Genomic DNA, 24,422 nt, shown 5'->3' with positions numbered 1-24,422 from the left:
GAATCTCTTTATTGAGGATATGCAGGATAGTTACTATAGACACAAAAGGGGGGGGGGGGGGGTGGTGTTACTAATATTGGTGCACACAGAATCTGGTAATGGAAGTCGCCTCCATGTCAGTTGCTCATTTTAATTGATGTGATTTTGATCCGACATTACAGGAAGATTACCCAGGCATTCCCTGAAGTTGCTTTAAAGTCGCTTCAAAGTCGCACCAAATCGAATTTAAGTTGCACCCAAGTCGTCTGGCAAATTTGCACGACTTTCAGGTCATGGCAGTGTAAATTTTCCCCAAAAGAATGTTCTCACGATGCATCCAATTACTCTGGTGTCTGTACCTCCTACTTGGGGCACCAGCCAACTTACTTTAGCTGATTGATGTTTTTTCTGATTGAAAATTGGATATTCAAGTGGTCTTCCTACCGCCTTCATGGGTCAAACAGGGCTCAGGGAGGACTGGGATGGGGGACAGGAGGAGGAAATGTGTTTTTTTTTTTTTAGTTTTAATATTATAGGTTTACTCTTATTATGACCATCTAGAACTTCCAAAGCTGACAATATGATCCCTAATCTATCTGATTCTGTCCAATCTGTGGTTGGACAAATAAAGGAAGGAAGCCTGTTGACCTCCATTTCCCAAGATGCTTCTAGTCAACCTAGGCAGTCTGTAACAAGGATGTTGTTTTATATTTACCTTCACAACCGTATGTTTTGTAGCTTTTAGGCTTTTTGTTAGGTGCATTTTAAAGGCAACCCCCTCTTATTCCATACAGGGCAAGGCAACAGAATTGCACTCACGCCACCCTCCTTTACGTATTCACCTTACTTTAACCCCTTGCCACCCCATTCAGCTTCCTGGAGTGATGAAAGGAAGCCCTATGTTAGGTCCATTAAAGAGTTTGTTAACCCCCAAAAAATTGATCCTGCTCCTTTAAAGCATGTTATTTGAAACAGTCCTTGTGCTGTGTCATTTGCCCCCCCTCGTAATATCTAAAAAACCTGGCTGATCCTGCCAGTTTCTGCCCTCCGATGTGTAAACTGACCACAGTTTATCATGGCTGCTGAGCCCTGACACTGTGGTCCATTTATGTGCCTTCATCATCTGCAGCCCTACTATCTGTCTCCTCTCTGCTTCTGTGTCCTCCTCCCCCTCCCCTCCCTGCCTGTCAGCTCGTGACCGTGCCACCCCCCCTCCTGCTGCTTGCATAACTGTAATGTGTATGCACCATCAGTGCTGTCTCCTACTCCTATTGTAGTGCCCCTCCACCCCCCTGTGTGTGATTTAAAAAAAAATGCTGTAAATTATTTAAGAGCGGTGATCTGCGATCACATAACTGCCTGTCTCTCTCCTCTCCTCATCCTTCCCTCCAGACTGACGTCAGCGGACGAATTTCAGCCCCTCCTGCTGTATCTGTCAGAGGAGGAAAGAAAAGAGCTGGCAGGTCATGTGATCAGGGATCTCTTCTCTGAAATAAGATATATTTACAGCATTTTTTTAAATACATCACACACAGAGGGGACATTACAATATGAGACAACGATGATGGTGCATACAAGTTAGAATGGCTTAACAACCACATTAAGCACTCTCATTAGAGCTGACATAGGACTAAGCCCGCCCCCCCCCCCCCACCCCACGTGTAACAGCACAGGGTCAAGCCCCAGCTCCTGTCACATAAGCGGAAGGAAGTGAGATGTATGCTGCATTTTACCTGGGTGTTTTTTTCACTCCTAGCAACCGAGTGTAATAACGACACAGCAAGTGCTTTGTCCTGGGTCATCAAATCACATTTTTTTTTTAAAGAAATTTGTGACACTTATTTATGCTTCACAGGAATGGGATGTATTCACTGGTGTCATCATTGGGGATATGTTCAAGAAATCGGTAAGTAAACATTTTCTGCTGACACATTGTTAAAATAAGATTGACATTATGGCTGACCCATAAATTGTCAAATGTGGTTGTTTAAAGTATAACTATAGTCAATGCATTTTTTCTCCTTTTGGATAGAGTAAAGGAGGGTTATAACCCCTGAAAGTTTTTTGTTTGTTTTTTGGCATCTGTGTCCCATTGGGGAAATGTATTTTCATTTCCTGTCCCATAACCAAAACAGGAAGACCCCTTTCACACTGGGGCGCTTTGCAGGCGCTATATCGCTAAAAATAGCGCCTGCAAAGCGCCCTGAAAGAGCCGCTGCTGTGTCTCCAATGTGAAAGCCCCAAAGGGCTTTCACACTGTAGCGGTGCGCTGGCAGGATGCTAAAAAAAAGTCCTGCTAGCAGCATCTTTGGAGCGGTGAAGGAGCGGTGTATACACCGCTCCTTCACCTTTCCTGCCCATTGAAATCAATGGAGCAGCGCGGCTATAACGCTGGCATAGGGCTGCTGCAGCAGCGCTTTGTGGTGGTTTTAACACTTTCGTGGCTGGTTTTTAACCCTCTCTCATGGGGCGGTGGGTGCTTTGGGGAAGGGGGGCTCCCTGCGGGCACCTACTGTGTGTGTGTATATATATATATATAGCATTATTTTTTCCCTTAGGCGAAAACTCACAGATAGTGATCTGTATGCCTAAATACAGTATGTCATTACAATTTCTTTCACATTTGTATTTGTTGTTCTATATAGCAACAGTACACACCTGGATATAATATCTTTTTCTTTTACTGTATCTGGTGTTCAGTTTTAGGCTGGTTTCTTGAGCTCCACTTTAACAGCAAACCAAAGTATGTACTTAAAAGGGTAACCATAACATTTTTTAAAAAGTGTGTATGTATACAGGTGCATCTCAAAAAATTTAAATATCATCAAAAAGTTAATTTTAGTAATTCAGCTCAAAAAGTGAAACTCGTATATTATATAGATTGATTACACACGGAGTGATATATTTCAAGCATTTCTTTCTTTTAATTTTGATGCTTAAGGCTTACAGCTAGTGAAAACCCAAAACTCAGCATCTCAGAAAATTAGAATATTGTGAAAAAGTTTAATATTGTAGACTCATGGTATCACACTCTAATCAACTAATTAACACCTGTAAAGGTTTCCTGAGCCTTTAAATTGTCTCTCTGTCTGGTTCAGTAGATTACACAATCATGGGGAAGACTGCTGACTTGACAGTTGTCCAGAAGACAGTCATTAACACCCTCCACAAAGAGGGTAAGTCACAAAAGGTCATTGCTAAAGAAGCTGGCTGTTCACAGAGTGAACTGTCATATTCCTTGCTTCAAGACACTCCTGAACCGGAGACAATGTCAGAAGTGTCTTACCTGGGCTAAGGAGAAAAAGGACTGGATTGTTGCTCGGTGGTCCAAAGTCCTCTTTTCGGATAAAAGTAAATTTAGCATTTCATCAAAATCAAGGTCCCAGAGTCTGGAGGAGGGGTAGAGAGGCACAGAATGCAGGTTGCATGAGGTCCAGTGTGAAGTTTCCACAGTCAGTGATGATTTGGGGAGCCATGTCATCTGCTGGTGTTGGTCCACTGTGATTTATCAAGTCCAAAGTCAGTGCAGCCCTCTACAAGGAAGGTCTAGAGCACTTGATGCTTCTCTCTGCTTACCAGCTTTATGGAGATGCTGATTTCATTATCCAGCAGGACTTGACTCATGCCCACACTGCCAAAAATACAAATACCTGGTTTAATGATCATGGTATCACTGGGCTTGATTGCCCAGTAAACTCACCTGACTTAAAACCCATTGAGATTCTGTGGGGTATTGTCAAGAGGAAATTGAAAGACATCAGAGTCAACAACGCAGATGAGCTGAAGGCCGCTATAAAAGCAACCTGGGATTCCATAACACCTCAGGAGTGTCACAGGCCGATCGCCTCTATTCCACGCCGCATTGACACAGGAATTCATGCAAAAGGAGCCCCGACCAAGTATTGAGTGCATACTATAATGGACATACTTTTTAGTAAGCCAACATCTCTGTATTAAAAAAAAAAAATGTTTTATTTGTCTTATGTGATATTCAAATTTTCTGAGATTCTGAATTTTGTGTTTTCACTAGCTGTAAGCCATAATCATCCAAATTAAAAGTAAGAAATGCTCAAAATATATCACTCTGTGTGTAATGAATCTATATAATATATGAGCTTCACTTGAATCAAATTGCAAAAAAAAAAAAAAAAACTTTTTCATGATATTGAAATTTTTTGAGATGCACCTACATATTAAAAAAATATTACATATACAATTGCCACAAGCCATATTATAATATCATGTCATTAAAAATCATCTTTTCAATTTGCAGCCCTGTAATTTTCTGTAAAATGCAATATGGCAACCTGGTGGTGGCATGCCTCCAAAAATGTAATTTTCTGCTTGTGTGATTTGCTTACTGATTTTCCTAGAAGTATGCACTAAAGTACACATAAAAGGCATCTTCTGCAATTGGAATGTTATTTTTTGTGAGATACTCCCTAAGGCTGGGTTCACACTGCTGCGGCTAGGAGACCCGGATGTGATTCGCACCGCACTGCAGGGCAAATCACATTCGATCTCTGTGCGATGCGAGTTCAGCCATACAGATAGTATGGCTGAATTCGCATCGCACCCGCCCCAAACTCGCACAGGACCCTTTTTTGGTCCGCAGCAGAATCGGATCGCATGGGTGTTCACACCATGCGATCCGATTCCTGTCCGAGTTTGCAAATCGCACTGCGATATGCAAACTGATCTGGGGGTGTCATTAATGTTTCACTGACACTCCCAGCAGTTCGTATAGGGCAGTGTGAACTGCCGACGGGAGGCATGCGATGCGGGAACCCGCCACGGATTTGCGGCGTTCCCGCATTGCTTCAGTGTGAACCTAGCCCAAGGGCTATTTACTTCTACAGGGATGCAGACACTTCAACTCACCACATTAGTACCTGACAATATATCAGCTGATTATATTGAACACTGACACTCCCATTAAGAAAACACTTTTCCCAGGACACAGTGGAACACACAGCTTTTTTTATTTTTTTTTAAAGTACAGAAACAGATAGAAATTAGAGCTGCATGATTAATCGTTAAAAAAACGCGATCTTGATTCACCCCCTCTGACGATCTCTCCCGCTGAGAGTAGGTGATTCTTTTATAGAAACAAGTGGAGAGATTATCTGCTCACTCTGTCAAAAGAAAGCATCCTGGCAATCTGCCAAGTGTAGAACTTGAAACATTTTAACTAACCTTTCTTCTTAGATCAAAGGGAAAGAACTTCTTGTGTAAACAAATAATCTGGGCAGTCTGCCAAGCTTTCAACCACCTGTAAATACAGGAAGTTTAAACACTTAAAGTCTAAATCTTTTTCTGACACTTTTTTCTTAAAGCGGTTGTATACCCACTGATGTGTGTTTTTTGTTTTGTTTTGTTTTTTACTCACCTGCAAAGGAAAGGGCATAATGAGCTAGTATGCACCGCATACTAGCTCATTATGAAATACTTACCTTAGAACGAGGCCCCGACATCTGGCCCGATCAACGCCGAGGGAGCTGACATGTTCCCTCGGCGTTTCTTCCAGGCTCAGGCTCAGGCGTTTCTTCTGGCTCCGGCGCTGTGAGTGGCCGGAGCCGCTCACAGCGCATGCGCGTGGGAGATTTCTTCCTGGCAGGGTCTGGCGTCTGCCAGACTTTCAGCTGAGAATCCCTTGTGCTGCAGTCAGCGGCGCATTGCCAGGGGAATATCTCCTAAACTGTACAGGTTTAGGAGGTATTTTTTTTACCTACAGGTAAGCGTTATTATAGGCTTTCCTTTAGGTAAAAGTCCCAAAAAATACTATACAACCACTTTAAGTTAAAATCAATATTTTTTGCTAGAAAATTACTTGGAACCCCCAAACATTTGATATATATATATATATATATATATAATTTTAACAGAGACCCTAGGGAATAAAATGGCAATTGCTGCAATATTTTATGTCACACAGCGTTTTCCCAGCAGTCTTTCAAATGCAATTGTTTGGAAAAAAAAAAATACACTTCAATAAATAAAAAAAAAACGAAACGGTAAAGTTAGCACAATTTTTTTTTTTTTGTTTTAATGTGAAAGATGATAGAGAATCGTGATCTATCTTCTAAGCAAAAAAATCGTGATTCTCATTTTAGCCAGAATCGTGCAGCTCCAGTAGAAATCTGCTACAAAGTTTGTTAAAATCCCTGCAATGTACATAGATCACCCCAGAGGGGTTTTGTTTGTTTTTTTCAACCAAAGTGGAGTTTCTCTTTAAAACGGTAATAAACTGCCCCCCGAAAAATGAAAAATTGGGCCACCTGCAGGTTTATGGCATAATGTGCTAGTATGCTCTGCATGCTAGCACGTTCTGACAGACTTGCCTGCACAAACATCCCTCCAGCGCCATGCTCTCATGGTTCCCCCGGGGCTTCCATCTTCACCTGGTCTTCCTTCGGGGTTTGCGGGCTCTGCCTGTATGAATGGCGATGATATCACGCCCTAGCCCTGGTGCGGAGCTCTGAAGGTACAGTGTGGGTATGCTGTCCCTGCAGAGGGCATGTGATGGTGATGTTACCGGCTGCATCCAGTGTAAGTTTAGGAGATTTTCACTGTACCTATTGGTAAGCCTTATTATAGGCCTTATTATACGCTTACCTGTAGGTACAAGTGAAAAAGTTGACTTTAGTTCCACTTAATTAGTGTAATATATACACTGACTTTCTCATCTTGGACTAGTGTAAATTTGTGATTATGCCTTTCTGCTGTAAATATATCGTGTTTGGAGAACACCATTGTAATTAATGTCATTTCTTCTATTTTCTGACATTGAAAGGACTCTCAGAAGTCTCTGCGAGATCAGATCCCATCTTGGATAGAGCAGGAAAGAGCCTGGGCTGTGGCATTGTTTAAGGTAGTTCAATCTGTTCTTTTTCAATATTCCAAATTGCTGAATACTTACAATGGCAGCAAAGAAAACTAGACTGCGGGACTTATTCTGCTGATTCAGCTTTCCTGTGATTATATTCTATATATAAGTCCCCATATGACCATGATCAAGTGACTTCATTCTTTTCACTCTTATCTCATCCCTCATACTCCCTGTCCAAAACAATTTATTGCTTAATTAAAATCACTGTGCATATAAAATATGTTTCCAGCCATTTAAACATGAACCGAGTGTTTTATCTCGCAGGCCTCTCTGCCGGCTCTTTATCAGAGCCTAAGCCTGGAAGATTCAAATCTGTGGAGTCATTTCTCAAAGAGCTCGGTGTGCGAGCAAGAATTCCCAGCAGCCATTGCCAAGAAACTGTCCTTGTTCCAACAGGTAATTTGTTATCACTAACATTTCTAATGAACTGTCCACTATCTGGCTTGATAAACTGTTTTCAGCTCTGTTTGCATGTTGGTGGTAATGAGAGATGTTGAATGTACAACCCTAACTTTTTATTTTCATTATTAAAGCTAAGCTCCAGACAAACGTACACATACACAGACTAAATACATACAGTATCTCACAAAAGTGAGTACACCCCTCACATTTCTGTAAATATTTTAATATATCTTTTCATGTGACAACACTGAAGAAATGACACTTTGCTACAATGTAAAGTAGTGAGTGTGCAGCTTGTATAACAGTGTAAATTTGCTGTCCCCTCAAAATAACTCAACACACAGCCATTAACCAGTTGCTGACCGCCGGCCGTCAAAAAACGGCCAGGCGGCGCAGCTATTGCGGCGGGAGGCCGTCATATGACGGCCTCCCGTTTAAACAGGGATGCGCGCGATCGTGCGCGCGCATCCCTGTTTCTTCGGTGGCGGCGTGTCACGGAGACACCGCTCGCCACCGAAGGGGGTGAACAGCCATTCGTTATGGCTGTTTACCACGTGATCGGCCGTGATGAAGTCACGGCCGATCACAGATGGTCACACCCCCTACGTGCACGGCGCATGCGCGCGATCGCGAGCGCGCTGCGCGTGCACGTCGGTGGCGGCGTGTTCCCCGGGAACACTGCTCGTCACCGACACTGGTAAACAGCCATTGGCTGGCTGTTTACCCACGTGATCGGCTGTGATCCTTTCACAGCCGATCACTAAAAATGTAAACAAACCGCGGTAACGGGATGTTACCGGGTTCTCCTCCTCACACACTGATCGTGTGTGAGGAGGAGATTGCGGTAACATCTCGTTACCGCCTACAGTACACATCAAGCACACTGATTCCCCCCCCCCCCAATAAAGAGGACCTGTCACCACCCCTCATAATACCTGTCAATCACAGTCCATCAGAGTACCTGTCACAGTCCATCAGAGTACCCGAGTACCTGTCCCAGCCCATCAGAGTACCCGAGTACCTGTCCCGGCCCATCAGGGTACCCGAGTACCTGTCCCGGCCCATCAGAGTACCCGAGTACCTGTCCCAGCCCATCAGAGTACCCGAGTACCTGTCCCAGCCCATCTGAGTACCCGAGTACCTGTCCCAGCCCATCTGAGTACCCGAGTACCTGTCCCAGCCCATCTGAGTACCCGAGTACCTGTCCCAGCCCATCTGAGTACCCGAGTACCTGTCCCAGCCCATCTGAGTACCCGAGTACCTGTCACAGTTCATCTGAGTACCCGAGTACCTGTCCCGGCCCATCAGAGTACCCGAGTACCTGTCCCAGCCCATCAGAGTACCCGAGTACCTGTCCCAGCCCATCAGAGTACCCGAGTACCTGTCCCAGCCCATCAGAGTACCCGAGTACCTGTCCCAGCCCATCTGAGTACCCGAGTACCTGTCCCAGCCCATCTGAGTACCCGAGTACCTGTCCCGGCCCATCAGAGTACCCGAGTACCTGTCCCGGCCCATCAGAGTACCCGAGTACCTGTCCCGGCCCATCAGAGTACCCGAGTACCTGTCACGGCACATCAGAGTACCCGAGTACCTGTCACGGCACACCAGAGTATCCGAGTACTTGTCACGGCACATCAGAGTACCCGAGTACCTGTCACGGCCCATCAGTGTACCCGAGTACCTGTCACGGCCCATCAGGGTACCCGAGTACCTGTCACGGCCCATCAGGGTACCCGAGTACCTGTCACGGCCCATCAGGGTACCCGAGTACCTGTCACGGCCCATCAGGGTACCCGAGTACCTGTCACAGTCCATTAGAGTACCGAGTACCTGTCACAGTCCATTAGAGTACCGAGTACCTGTCACAGTCCATTAGAGTACCGAGTACCTGTCACAGTCCATTAGAGTACCGAGTACCTGTCACAGTCCATTAGAGTACCGAGTACCTGTCACAGTCCATTAGAGCACCGAGTACCTGTCACAGTCCATTAGAGCACCGAGTACCTGTCACAGTCCATTAGAGTACCGAGTACCTGTCACAGTCCATTAGAGTACCGAGTACCTGTCACAGCCCATCTGAGTACCCGAGTACCTGTTCCAGTCCATCTGTGTACCAGAGTACCTGTCACCGCCCTTCAGAGTACCCAAATACCAGTCACCAAACCATCAGAGTACCTGTCACCAGGCCATCAGAGTACCCGAGTACCTGTCACCAGGCCATCAGAGTACCCGAGTACCTGTCACCAGGCCATCAGAGTACCCGAGTACCTGTCACCAGGCCATCAGAGTACCCGAGTACCTGTCACTAGGCCATCAGAGTACCCGAGTACCTGTCACCAGGCCATCAGAGTACCCGAGTACCTGTCACCAGGCCATCAGAGTACCCGAGTACCTGTCACCAGGCCATCAGAGTACCCGAGTACCTGTCACCAGGCCATCAGAGTACCCGAGTACCTGTCACCAGGCCATCAGAGTACCCGAGTACCTGTCACCAGGCCATCAGAGTACCCGAGTACCTGTCACCAGGCCATCAGAGTACCCGGGTACCTATTTGCAGCCCATGTCTCATAGAATATACGTTGGGGTGTTTACTTTCCAAAATGGGGTCATTTTGTGGGTAATTTCACTGTCCTGGTGGTCCAGGACCTTCAGAAGTGTGATGGGTAGGAATGAAATAAGATGTGTCATTTATGCTCCTAGAACGCCTGAACGTACTACTTCAATGTTCGGCCTCTCTATGTGGCCAGGCTGTGTAAAAGTCCTACACATGTGGTATCGCCATACTCGGGAGGAGTAGCAGAATGTATTTTGGGGTGTCATTTTTGCTATATACATGTTATGTGTTAGAAATATCTTATAAATTGACAATTTTGTGTAAAAAAAAATGCGTTTTAATTTTTTTCCACATATTCCAAAAACTTCTGGAAAAAAATTAACCATTCAAAAGACTCATTATGCCTCACAGATTATACGTTGGGGTGTTAGCTTTCCAAAATGGGGTGATTTTATGGGAAATTCCATTGTGCTGGTACTCCAGGGACTTCAAAAGTGTAATAGGTGGTTGAGAAATGAGATGCGTCATTTTTGCTCGTAGAACGTCTGAAGGTACTACATCAATGTTGGTGCTCTGTATGTGGCCAGGCTGTGTAAAAGTCTCACACATGTGGTATCGGCGTACTCGGGAAGAGTAGCAGAATGTATTTTGGGGGGTAATTTGTTGTATGCATATGCTGTGTGTGAGAAATAACCTGATAATATGACAATTTAGTAAAAAAAAAAAAAAAAAAAAAAAAAATCTTCATTTTGCAAAGAATTGTGGGAAAAAATGACAACTTAAAAAAACTCACCATGCTACTTACTTAATACCTTGGGATGTCTACTTTGTAAAAAGGGGTCATTTGGGGGGTATTTGTACTTTCCTGACTAGTTAGAGTCTCAAGAAATTAGGTACACCTGATGTACTGAAGGCCTGATCAGAAGTGATGAATTTTCAGTGATTGGCACCATAGATTGTAGACTCTATAACTTTCACAAAGACCAAATAATATATACTAATGTGGGTTATTTTTACCAAAGATATGTAGCAGTATACATTTTGGCCAAAATTTATGAAGAAAAATTACTAATTAGCAAAAATTTATGACAGAAACGAAGAAAAAGGCATTTTTTTCACAAAATTTACGTTTTATTTTATTTATAGCACAAAAAATAAAAAACCCACTAGTGATTAAATACCACTAAAAGAAAGCTCTATTTGTGTGGAAAAAAGGACGCAAGTTTCATATGGATACTGTGTTGGATGACTGAGTAATTGTCATTCAAAGTGTGAGAGCGCTGAAAGCTGAAAATTGGTCTGGTCAGGAAGGGGGTGTAACTGCACTGTACTGAGGTGGTTAATGTCTAAACCACTGGCAACAAAAGTGAGTACACCCCTTAGTGAAAATGTCCAAATTGGGCCCCAAGTGTCAATATTTTGTTTAGCCACCATTATTTTCCAGAACTGTGTTAACCCTCTTGGGCATGGAGTTAACTAGAGCTTCACAAGTTGCAGCTGGAGTCCTCTTCCACTCCTCCGTGATGACATCATGGAGTTGGTGGATGTTAGAGACCTTGCGCTCCTCCACCTTCCGTTTGTGGATGCCCCTCAGATGCTCAATAGGGTTTAGGTCTGGAGACATGCTCGGCCAGTCAGTCAGTTTTACCCTCAGCTTCTTTAGCAAGGCAGTGGTCGTCTTGGAGGTGTGTTTGGGGTTGTTATCATGTTAGAATACTGCCCTGCAGCCCAGTCTCCGAAGGGAGGGGGATCATGCTCTGCTTCAATATGTCACAGTACATGTTGGCATTCATGGTTCCCTCAATGAACTGTAGCACCCCAGTGCTGGCAGCACTCATGCAGCCCCAGACCATGACACTCCGACCACCATGCTTGACTGTAGGTAAGAGACACTTGTCTTTGTACTCCTCACCTGGTTGCTGTCACACACGCTGACACCGTCTGAACCATCTTGGGCTCATCTGACCACAGGACATGGTTCCAGTAATCCATGCCCTTAGTCTGCTTGTCTTCAGCAAACTGTTAGTGGGCTTTCTTGTGCATCATCTTTAATAGAGATAGGCCATGCAGACCAATTTGATGAAGTGTGCGGGGTATGGTCTGAGCACTGACAAGCTGCATTCCCACCCCTTCAACCTCTGCAGCAACGCTGGAGGCACTCATAAGTCTATTTCCCAAAGACAACCTCTGGCTATGACGCTGAGTGAGACCTGTTCTTAGTGGAACCTGTCCTGTTAAACCGCGCTATGGTCTTGGCCACTGCTGCAGCTCAGTTTCAGGGTCTTGGCAATCTTCTTATAGCCTAGGCCATCTTTATGTAGAACAACAATTCTTTTTTTTCAGATCCTCAGAGAGTTCTTTGCCATGAGGTGCCATGTTGAACTTCCAGTGACTAGTATGAGAGAGTGAGATTGAAGAGACCAAATTTAACACACCCGCTCCCCATTCACACCTGAGACTTTGTAACACTAATGAGTCACATGACACTGGGGAGGAAAAATGGCTAATTGGACCCAATTTGAACATTTTCACTTAGGGGTGTACTCACTTTTGCTGGCAGCGGTTTAGACATTAATGGCTGTGTGTTGACTTATTTTGAGGGGACAGCAAATTTACACTGTTATACAAGCTGTACACTCACTACTTTACATTGTAGCAAAGTGTAATTCCTTCAGTGTTGTCACATGAAAAGATATAATAAAATATTTACAAAAATGTGAGGGGTGTACTGTCTTTTGTGAGATACTGTATAATGGAGTTTTTTTACCTAGCAAAGAATTTTAATTTATGTCCATCTGAGCCTGAGATTTACACAGCCCTGTCTGACAGTGCAGAATACCTGATTTTTCTCTACTGCAGTTTAAAGTTAAACTAAAGGGAGCTATACTTACCTTTCCTTTAACGGTTCCCAACCCCATCGACAGCAACATCTTCTCCTGCGTGGCGGTCTTCAGCGACAATTCATTAGCCAACATGGGTTTAAGTCACTTGCACATGTGTAGGAGGCCATCATCCTGGCGCACAGGGACAGTGGCAGCAATGTAAGCTGAGCTGAGCTGTGCATGTGCAGCTCAGTTTATATCGCCAAAGAAGACAGCAAGCATTAGGTAGGTGTATTTTATTGCAAAAGAGACATTGCTTGTCTCTTCTGCAATAAAAAGTGTGCCTGCTTGCTATGTGTAACAGCGGAACTTTAGGTCTGCTTTAAGTAACACCTAAAGGTGTTGTTCCTACCTCAGCCTAGGACTGGACAGGGAAGGAGAAGCAAAAAACTGATGAGCTTATCCCCCTATCACTCTGCCATCTTCAATAAGTGAGTTCCTTTTATAGCAAACGAGCACTGCAGCACACCGTATTGGCTCGTTGTATTACTTCTCCTTCTCTCAGTCTAAGCTCTATTGTACAGGAGGATTGCAAGAGGCCATTACCAGATCAAAGTCAGGTACTTATACTGTGACTGCATTAAAAAAAAATACATCTAATGATGTATTGATGAATTTTGTGTCTTTTGTATCAGCTTTAAAGGAAACCTGTACAGAGAAGAGTATATTGGCTGCTATTGCTGACCTCTTCATGAAAGAACTGGGTGCCTGGTTGTCTCTGACTGTAAAATTATCTAAGTCACTAACTGGAACAAGTATGCAGCGAGCATATCTGGATTAGGGACTAGAAATTCAAAAGTTTAATGCTACACACGGCAGTATGTTGCAGTACTTAATAGCGTCTCGCAATGCTCTGTGAAAAAATGCAACTTGCCCTGTGGTTTTTCAGCACACACCAATGCCACACATTGGTGTGAACTGAATCAATAAGACATAAGGCAAATTGCCTTGTCTGTGCATTGGGACTGTGTTGGACAACGCTGCTTAGTATAGCCCAATGGGGCTGGTGCGAACAAGCCCTAAAGGGTTAGCACCCTAAATATATATATATTGGCTACCGCTGCTGTCAATCAAAGTCATTAAGCAAATGAGGAGAGAAATGGGGAGGGGAGTGTCTGAATGGACACACGGCGCTGCAGCTTGGCTCGATTGCCCCATAGTAAGCTGCTTGCTGTGGGGGGCACACGGCAGGAGGGAGGGGCCAGGAGCGCCAGAGGGGGACCCGAGAAGAGGAGGATCTGGGCTGCTCTGTGCAAAACCACTGTACATAGCAGGTAAGTAGGACATGTTTGTTATTTTTAAACAAAGAAAAACAAGTCTTTAATATCACTTTAAAGGGTAAGTTCACCTTTTACAGAAAATCTTTAAGGTCAACTCCCTGTGGCTTAATCTCCTAAACGTACCTTGTATGTTTCAATGATTTTTATTAAGGTTTACAGAATACAGATCATACCGTTCTCAACATCTCTTTTGGTATTACTCGTTGATTATTACAAACATACACTTGCATTGGGAATCCTTCTTGAGTGTCTCTAATCATCGGTTTAGCTTTCATTTTCCTCTGTTTGGTATTGTGCAACCGCAAATCTTTGGCTAGTAGGAAAGAATGCACATTTAACCGAAACGTACCTTGTAAAGGTATGTATAGGAGGCATTCTAATTGGACCAATCAGAACCCGCGTAGCCCATCCTGTCAGTACTCAAGGTCAGCAGGAAAATCTGTGAGGTGAACTTACACTAGACCAGGTCCAGTGTAAGTTCACCTCACAGATTTTCTGTAAGACCCCTAAAAATAGCACCTGTAAAGCGCCTGAAAAACGCCTCAGCTGCAATCCCAGTGTGAAAGCCCGAGTGCTTTGACACTGGGGATCTGCGCTGGCAGGACGTCAAAAAAGTCCTGCAAGCAGCTTCTTTGCAGCGCTTTTGGAGCGGTGAATACACCGCTCCTAAAGTGCCCCTGCCCATTGAAATCAATGGGAAAGGCGCTTTGCGGGCGGTTTTAACCCTTTTTTGGCTGCTAGCGGGGGTTAAAATTGCCCAGTAGCTGCCGAAAAGCGATGCAAAAACTACAGTAAAGCGCTGCTACAAATTGCGGTGCTTTACCGCCGATGACCGGGTGCTGGCAGTGTGAAAGTGCCCTAAAGGTGAACTTATGCCGCGTACACACGGGCGGACTGTATGGCGTACTTAGTCCGTCGAAACACATTTCAGCGGACAGTCCGCTCGTGTGTGGGCTTCAGCTGACTTTTTCAGCGTGCAGTCTGGCGTACTAAGTATTTCGGATTTTTCGAAATTCTGTCCATCGTACTTTGGTTTCAGCGGACAATCCGCTCGTCAGTAGGCTAGTTCGACGGACTAAGAATGGCGCATGCCCAGAAAGGATTTACACGGCGGAAGGGTGCTTTGCTGTGTATTGGACTTCCTATTTCTAGTCCCGTCGTACGTGCTGTACACGTCATCGCGCAAGCTTTCGACGGACTGTTTGGGTATCCGTGTGTGGTCAAGTCCGTTCAGTCGAAAGTTTGACGGACTGTCCGTCAGATTGTATGACGGACTAAGTACGCCATACAGTCCGCTCGTGTGTACGCGGCATTACACTCTAAGCTTTGCCAATAAAACGTAGAAGCTGATTGGTTACTATGCACAGCTGGAGCAAATTCTGGGTGCACCAGTTTTAGTAAATCAAGCCCAATTTGCACAACCAAAATTAAAGGGGAAAAAGGCATCAAGTGATTAAAGTGACTCATCCATGAGGAAAATATGGGCCTTCTTCTATTGACCTCTCCTTTGAGAGTATAGAGATAAGGAATTGTGACACTAAATTATAGCATGCTTATTTCAGTTGAGTGTTGAAGCCAGGCATAACAAGGCTACTAACTACCAGCAATAGCAGTCCCAATACTTTTTTCATTACAAAGTCACTTTCGTACACTCAACTGTAAGAGGATAAAGGTAATACTTCTAATTTGGATTAGCATGGCTGCATCATACAGCGCCTTGAAAAAGTATTCATACCCTTTGACGTTTAAAAAAATTTTTCATGTTAAAACCAAAAATGTAAATATATTTTATTGGGAATTTGTGTGATAGACCAACACAAAGTGGCACATAATTGTGAAGTGGAAGGAAAATGATAAATGGTTTTCAACATGTTTTACAAATAAATATATGAAAAGTGGGGCGTGCATTTGTATTCATCCTCCTTTACTCTGATACCCATAAATAAAATATAGTGTAACCAATTCCCTTCAGAAGTCACCTAATTAGTAAATAGAGTCCATCTGTGTGTAATTTAATCTCAATATAAATACAGCTGTTCTGTGAAGCCCTCAGCGGTTTGTTAGAGAGCCTTAGTGAACAAACAGCATTATGAAGGCCAAGGAATGCACCAGACAGGTCAGGGATAAAGTTGTGGAACAGATTAAAGCAGGGTTTGGTTATAAAAAAATATCCCAAGCTTTCAATATCCTACAGAGCACTGTTCAATCCATCATCCGAAAGTGGAAAGAGTATGGCACACCTGCAAACCTACCAAGACATGGCCGTCCAGCTAAACTGACAGGTCAGGCAAGGAGAGCATTCATCAGAGAAACAGCAAAGAGGCTCATGGTAACTCTGGAGGAGCTGTCGAGATCCACAGCTCAGGGGGGAGAATCTGTCCACAGGACAACTATTAGTCCTTGCACTCCACAAATTTGGCCTTTATGGAAGAGTGGCAAGAAGAAAGCCATTTTTGAAAGAAAACCAGAAGAAGTTCTGTTTGCAGCCATGTGGGGGACACAGCTAACATGTGGAAGAAGGTCCTCTGGTCAGTTGAGGCCAAAATTGAACTTTTTGGCCTAAAAGAAAAACTCAATGTGAGGGGTAAAACTAACACTGCACATCACCCTGAACACACCATCCCCACTGTGAAACATGGTGGTGGCAGCATCATGTTTTGGGGGATGCTTTTGTTCGGCAGGGACAGGGAAGCTGGTCAGAGTTGATGAGAAGATGGATGGAGCCAAATACAGGGCAATCTTAGAAGAAAACCTGTTAGAGTCTGCAAAAGACTTGAGACTGGGACAGAGGTTCACCTTCCAACAGGACAACGACCCTAAACATACAACCAGAGCTAAAATGGAATGATTTAGATCAAAGCATATTCATGTGTTAGAATGGCCCAGTCAAAGTCCAGACCTAAATCCAATTGAGAATCTGTGATAAGACTTGAAAATTGCTGTTCAGACGCCCTCTATCCAATCTGACAGAGCTTGAGCTATTTTGCAAATAACAATGGGCAAAAATGTCACTCTCTAGATGTGCAAAGCTGGTAGAGACATCCCCAAAAAGACTTGCAGCTGTAATTGCAGTGAAAGGTGGTTCTACAAAGTATTGACTCGGGGGCTGAATACAAATGCACACCACACTTTTCACATATTTATTTGTAAAAACTTTTATGTGCCAAATTGTGTTGGTCTATCACATAAAATCCCAATAAAGTACATTTACGTTTTTGATTGCAACATGACAAAATGTGGAAAATGTCAAGGGGTATGAATACTTTTTTAAGGCACTGTATGTGAAGTATTCTTTTTTTTTTTTTAGTACTCAAACATGACATTATTCCCTGAAAATCAAAACTATAAACCTTTTGATATGGGGCCACACACGTTATATTTGATCATAGTGGATTTATCTTTACATCTGTGGAAAATCCCCCTGTATTTTTGTATAGAGAATAAAGAAATATGTTAGAGGTACATTAATATTTTCTCAACTGCTTCACTGATGTATTGTTTATGTTTTTTAGGTCTTATTGGTACAAGCCATTCGACCAGACAGACTGCAGAGTGCAATGGCGTTATTTGCATGTAGGACGTTAGGTAAGATTAAAATGCTAATAGAATTGTTTATTAAAGTGGTTGAAGAAAGAGCATATCTTAAAGGAAGGATAAGTTCACCTTTGAAAAAAAAATAATAGCACATCTTTTTGCAGGTAAAAAAAATGTGCATTTATTATTGTTTTTTAATTGGGAGCATCAAATCATTGCATCCATGATCAGCAGATCGTGGGTGCTATGCAGGGCTCCTAAAGGCTCTGTGTGTGAGCTGTTTGGCCATACATCATATGACCAAGCAGTTACACATTAACAGGAAGCATCAATGAACTACCACAGCGCTCAACAACGCCGCTACTGGATCTTGTTGTTTTCAATTCACAGAGCTCTGTAAATAAGTGACATGGCCGGGTTGGCGGAGCCCCGCATGGCTGTGTTCTCTGCAGATGCTGACAGAGAGCGAGGGCGTTCGTGTATACACACGTGGGACACTTGCATAAAAAAATATTGACACAGGTAGTTGAAGAACGTCGAGGAGACTTTCCCAAAGCCTAAAAAAGCTGACAAATGACATCTCTATTAGATTACAAGCTCTCATGAGCAGGGCCCTCCTAACCCTCTTGTAATGAATTGTATTGCAACTGTACCTTTTCTCTTATATTGTAAAATGCTCTGGAATCTGTTGGCGCTGCATAAATCCTGTATGATAATATAATCTGTATGTTTTAACCCTCACTGTTGAAGACTATTTATACAACTTTGTAGGATTTGCCATAGACTGTCATAAGAGGGTTTATAATGATTAATAGTCTGTGTAAAAAATATTTACACAAAATATCTAGTCCTGGCAAATGTTTTTTCTATTTGTTTGTTGTTTTTTTGCCTGGATTTTCTCCGGTGAGATCTGCAATCAGCTGCCAGACTGGGCGAAGGCTGGCCATGCGAGTTAAACGTCGTGCGAGGTCAAATAAGACTGGGTCTCGGCTCGAGTCACAGTGTCCCTAATGGCCGACAGCCCCCCCCCCCCCCCACTTCGGTGGCGAGGAAGTTCTGTCTGGAGCAGTGCCCTCCTGGTATGGTGAGTAAATGCCCCCCCTTCCCTTGGTGAGTTTGCGGTTGTCACAGGCCCCTCCCCGGGGTGGTCGGTCCTGCGGGTTTCCCTCCGCCCTTGCACCTTCTTTTCCTGGGGTGAATTGTCCCTGGAGGTCTCCTTTCCCCCTCCCTCCTCTATATGGGGTAGTGTGTTGCCATGATGGATCCTAGGGGATGGGGTTGAGTACTGGTGGGCAGGGGGTGCACGCCGTCAGGTGCAATGCTTACCGGGGGGGAGGGGAGGCACTGGGCACTCCTGGGAGTCCGATGCCCAGATCCTCTTTCTTTCTTTCAGGGGCTTTCCTGGGGTTTCTGTCAGCCACGTGTAATTCGGTGGTGGCCTTTTTGGCATAGCCGATGTCTTTTCTCCCTAGTGCCTGCTGACTTCCTATGGCTGACGACTGTGTTTGTGTAGCTTGGCGGCCATGATTTGGTGTTTTTTTTGCACTCAGGCAGTGGCGGCCATTACTATGTAGCCCAGATGGCATTTTTAGCAGGTGGAAACTCCTCCTTTTAACCCGGTGCTGACTCCTGTGTTATCCTCTTCCTCAGATGCTACGTTTGTGCGGATCTACACCGGAGGCAGCAAGGGCTATGCCGGTGGGGTGGTGAGTCTAGTGGGGTCCCTTCCTCTCTATGTTGCATGCTGTCCTAGTGTTCCGTTACAGCTACCGATGTGGGGGGTGTCCCTTTGCAGTGGTCAGATCCCGAATCTGATTTGGCTGCCATGGACCGGGACCACCCTGTGGGGTCTGCGGCCAACCTCCTTTTTTTTTCGGACTGGAAGGATCTGCTATCCCAAGGGCCAATCTTCCACCCTGCTTTACCGTCGCTGGCTTTAATAGCCTGGCTGTTGAAAGCCAGGTGTTGAAGGATAGAGGCTTACCTGCGTCTGTGATTCTGACACTACTCAAAGCTAGGAAGTCTACCTCCAGGAAGGTATATCATTGGACGTGTAAAGCGTACATTTCATGGTGTGAGTCAGTGGGGTTTGACCCACGTTCCTTTTCGGTGGATCCGATTTTGACTTTTCCAGCCAGGGTGCGTTAAAAATAATTTGGCTTTGAGTACCAACAAGGGCCAGGTGTTGGCTTTGCTGGTTTTCTTTTAATGCCCCCTGGCTTAGCATTCCCTGGTGCGTACCTTCATTCTGGGGTGTGACATGTTGTTCCACTTGTGCGATCTCCCTTGACACTGTGGGGCTTGAATCTGGTGCTTTCGGTTCTACAGAAGCCTCGGCTTGAAAGTATTTGAGAAATTCCCCTGCTCACTCTGTCACAGAAGGTGGCCTTCTTGGTGGCTATCACCTCTGCTTGCAGGGTGTCGAAATTGGCTGAGCTATCCTGCCGCATGCCCTACCTGGTGATTCATAAGGACAATGTGGTTCTTCGACCTTGTCCTTTGTTCCTTCCAAAAGTTGTTTCTGATTACCATTTAAATGAAGACATTGTGTTGCCTTCCCTATGTCCCAGGCCACAACATCTGAGGGAATTTGCCTTATACACCTTGGATGGGGTTCAGGTGATCAGGGTGTATTTGGCGGCCACTGAGTCCTTTCAGAGGTCAGGCTCCCTGTTCGTGATCACAGAGGGGCTGTCTGCTTCCTCTGCGACCATTTCTAAAGGGATCAGACAGATGATGACTCAGGCCTATTCTGTCAGGGGTCGGGTTCCTCCCTTCTTGGTGAAGGCGCATTCTACTCAGGTGCTGAGTTCCTCCTGGGCCTTCTGTCATCAGGCATCAGTGACGCAAGTGTGCAAGGTGGCCACCTGGTTGTTGGTGCACACTTTCACAAAATTTGTGGATGTGCTGGCATCTGTGGGTGCCTCTTTTGGCCACAAGGTTCTGCAGACTGCGGTCTAGAGGATTTTTTCCGTCATGAAGGGGTTAAGGTTGACTTACCGTAAAACCCGTTTCTCTGCGTTAATTGACAGACAAAGCACCCACCCCTCTATGGAGTTTTTAATGCTTCTGACACTGCTTTTGACAAAACTGAAGGCCTATAGCAGAGAGGGGGGTGTATATCACCTAGGACTGCCCATGGGCGTAGTGTCCTACTCCTGTAGGGGGCAATATAACCCTATGGTTCTGAATAAGGAAGCGCTGTGTCTGTTAATGAACTCAGAGAAGCGGATTTTACGGTAAGTCAAAAATCCTATTTTATTTATATACGATGTATGTTTAGTAGTCTGTGTGTAGGTGAAAATGCTGGCTATAAGTCATGGAGTTTCTAGCACTGGGGGGGAAATGGCCTTGAGCGCAATTTAGGAGTTACATGAATGATGCAAAAAACAGCAGCCTTTAGTGATTCAGTTAGTTTTTATTGGTGTAAATGAACATTCATAGAGCATGAAATCGTAGGAGGTGAACGTCTAGACTGCATCTTCTATCACCATGACAACACTGTCTCTGTGGTCTCCACTTCTACGTATCATGCTGATAAATACATAGGATAGCAAAGCAGTTAATAGATAAATAGAGTGCCTACAAATTTTCTCATATGTGATTTGACTGCTAACTACCAAAACACAAATCTACCATGCAGAATTTTACAATGAAATAAAGATCTGGCTCATAGGCAGTGTACAAAGTGCATTAATCAGCATTCAACTGCCACCACTATTTATGGTGCTTAATATCTTCATTCTGATTGGCAAACTGGGGATACTTGCTCATCTTTGTATTACATTATTCATTGAAGAGAGTCCCTACAAAATGTGAATTGCTTTTGTATCGAGTTTGACCTTTGTCAGGTTGTTATAGTTCTTGAGATCAGACAGCTTCTTCGCCTTCTTCTTCTTCTTGCTTCAGCCATGACATATCTCACTTTAATACAAGCAGCCATGTACATAACTGAGAGTAACAAAGTGAGCATTGTGATACAGAGTTTCAGTTTAATGCCAAGCAAATCATGTCAGGGTTGTACAATGTTTAAGGGTAGCTTTTCCCACTAGGGCCCTGCTTTGGCTTCTGCCACTATGGATGATATACTATACGTCAAAGTTGACCCGTCCTTTAACTTATTGTGTTTATCAATCAATTTGATAAATTGTATTTTTTTTTTCTAAGCTTCCTCATTCTATTGTAACAGCCTGACTGCTGAGCATTTGACCCATGGTGTCCACTTTTGGACATTCCCCCCTTATTTGTTTAATGCAATGACCAATTAAAATACAGCAGGAAGAGGATGAATAACAACTGATTAGTAACATAAAGGTTCTAGCAGAAAAGATCTCGTTTTGCTCCTAAGAACGAGGGAAAGGAGAAAGAAAACTGATGCAGAACAAGTTTATATGGGAAGGTTTTGGGATAAACCTAAATCTATACTCAAACTCAGACAAAAAAGTTTAAGCCCAACTCCGGGCAAAAAAAAAACGTTTTCCCATGCACTGGGGCTGTGCCCACATTGGATGGGTTAGTTGCTCATTTTTGTCTAGGGGTGAACACAGAGCCTATACTTACCCGATCCTTCAATCCCCTTGAAAACGGTGCTCCCCCGCAAGCTGGTCTGTGGGCGTGATGACGTCAGGAACTGTCCACCACACAAGACCACTAGAACACGCAGGGGGCAGGAGCCAAAGGGAACAGCCTTGCACTGGGAGGACTGGAGCATTAGGTGAGTAGATGTCAGGTCCCTGAACCCCTAGACAAAAAAAAATAAAAAAATTACAAAAACATGTATAAAACAAAAAAAAATGTTATGAAAAGAATTGGCTTTGCCAATTACAATCTATGTTCAATAAAGTATATTAGAAGTAGAAAAACTTGTAGATAACTGAGTAAATGATATGAAATAGTTTGGCATTGTTAGGCTTTTAAGTTATACTTTTAATGCTGACAGTCATGACAATCATCCTTGACATGGAATAGAAATTGGAGAGTCTGGTCCCCAACCAGAGCCTCAAAAGGAGAGTCCTTGACATCTCCTTTTGAGTGTGGAAGCAACAGGAGTCACTATTACAGCACACCTCGTGAACTCATCAGTCGTCCTCGTGAACTCATCAGTCGTCCTCGTGAACTCATCAGTCGTCCTCGTGAACTCATCAGTCGTCCTCGTGAACTCATCAGTCGTCCTCGTGAACTCATCCGTCATATGTTCAGTCACAGCCCCTACACTGTGTTGAAGGAGTGGGCCAGGTATTGCATTTTCCTGGATTGGTCAAAAAAAGAATTCACAAGCAAGTGCCTAGATTAGCCACATCTTGGCCACAGGTTGGACTATATGTTGTCTTCTTATCCTTGTCCTCCTTGTATAAAATATTTTATATATATTATTTATATATATTTATATATATTTTATAAGACAAGCTCAAAGTAAACCTAATTAAGCAGGCCAATTTAGAATTTGTCATATTTAAACCTACAAACTTAGTTATTCCAATTGTTGTACAAGCCTAGTTATGTCTGCTTCTCTTCAGGTAATCCTGCAAAGAACTGCAATTTACTCAAATGCTCCCTAGTTTCCTGTAACAGAACAGTGCTGGTGAGCCGACTGGATTTGATACAGCTGCAGACTGTGCATTAATGGTGTACTGGAGACATTCTATTGAGAGAGTTCTGTGACAGGACTTATATATATACAACATTATATGCCATCCCTACATTAGGAAAGAATTAATAGCTTTGCAGTAGCTGATTCTCCTGGGATACTATTGGCTTTTCTGCTGACATTTACAAAGGAAGTGACAGTACAAGATGGACACATTAAATGGTTAGAAATTGCTGCTGAAACTTGCAGACATTTACTATTCTCCTTATGTTAATGTTCTAGAAAGGATCATTTCCATAAAGACAAGCAAGGAACATGCAGAAGGCAGTTCTGCTTGTCGGCATCAGGAAAGAGCTTTTCTCTTGAAGGAAATCTGCATTCTTCTATTTCTCAGCTATGCATGTGGATGTGATTTGCTTAATATAATCTTATCAGTATACATCAATAACTGAATAATCATGCTCCGCGATTGTGTTTAAAGTGTCACTAAACCCACATCATGAAAATTATAACTAAATGGTGTATTACATGCTATTAATACTCAATCAGTCACTATGACATTCGTTTTCTGTATCCTGCAAAAAAACTGGTTGATTCTGCTGCTCTCTGTCTCCCCTTTCTGTCCATGTCCCCAATTTAGCTAGCGATTTTGCAGCTGTGGTGGCAACTCTGCACATGCTCATTATTCAGTCAGTTTCTATGGTGAGCATTTCCTCCTTATTACATCTGAGCAGCCCATGTGACTATAGAGTCACATGTGGTAAATGAAAGCCCACTCCCTCCCCCATGCCCACTAACCAGCTAAACCCAATGGTGGCGGGATATTGTATGTAGATTATTGGAGGCTTCACCTCCCTCTTATTCTAAGACACATGCTGGAGGGGCATGACACACCCTGTGACTGGCAGAAATCCACACATTCCACGTTATTTCCAAATCATAATAAAGATTTAATTTCAAATATATATTTGTATGCCAATTTAAAACCATTTATTGATATTACTTATTTATTTTTATTCTGTATGCCAAAGGCTGTTTTTTTTATTTTGAACATGTGACCAGCGGCAGAGGATTAGAAGCTCCTCCTGCTTACGTTTCCCTGCAGCCAGCCTGGGAAAGAGCTGGGTCATGTGACAGCTGTATATCGATTATAAAAAAGGTACTTCAATTTTTTATTTAGTTAAAATAATTACAGTGTCATCATCCACATACAGAAATTGAAGGGAAGATGTAAATGAATGAGTGTTTATTATCTCTTTAAGGCCACATTTAGACTTGCACAAATGTAGCACACTTTTGCACATGTTTTCATGGA

At 43.7% G+C, this 24,422-nt stretch overlaps 1 protein-coding gene across 3 annotated transcripts in view; it reads left to right on the top strand.

Moving 5' to 3' along the window:
- Window positions 1-24,422, top strand: part of DYNC2H1 (dynein cytoplasmic 2 heavy chain 1) — a 694,454-nt gene that overhangs the window by 419,997 nt on the left and 250,035 nt on the right. For all 3 annotated transcript variants that reach the window (XM_077484358.1, XM_077484357.1, XM_077484356.1), the window contains 4 exons: window positions 1,835-1,885; window positions 6,773-6,850; window positions 7,133-7,264; window positions 17,499-17,571. In XM_077484358.1, the coding sequence (XP_077340484.1) occupies window positions 1,835-1,885; window positions 6,773-6,850; window positions 7,133-7,264; window positions 17,499-17,571 (334 nt within the window). The remainder of the gene's footprint in view (window positions 1-1,834; window positions 1,886-6,772; window positions 6,851-7,132; window positions 7,265-17,498; window positions 17,572-24,422) is intronic.

The sequence above is a fragment of the Lithobates pipiens genome, unplaced genomic scaffold, assembly GCF_037356315.1.
Source record: "Lithobates pipiens isolate NorthernLeopardFrog02 unplaced genomic scaffold, aLitPip1_a1.2 Scaffold_16, whole genome shotgun sequence".
NCBI classification, from domain to species: Eukaryota; Metazoa; Chordata; class Amphibia; order Anura; family Ranidae; genus Lithobates; species Lithobates pipiens.
Note: the sequence above shows the minus strand (reverse complement) of the source record. Positions and strands in the feature narration are given on the sequence as shown.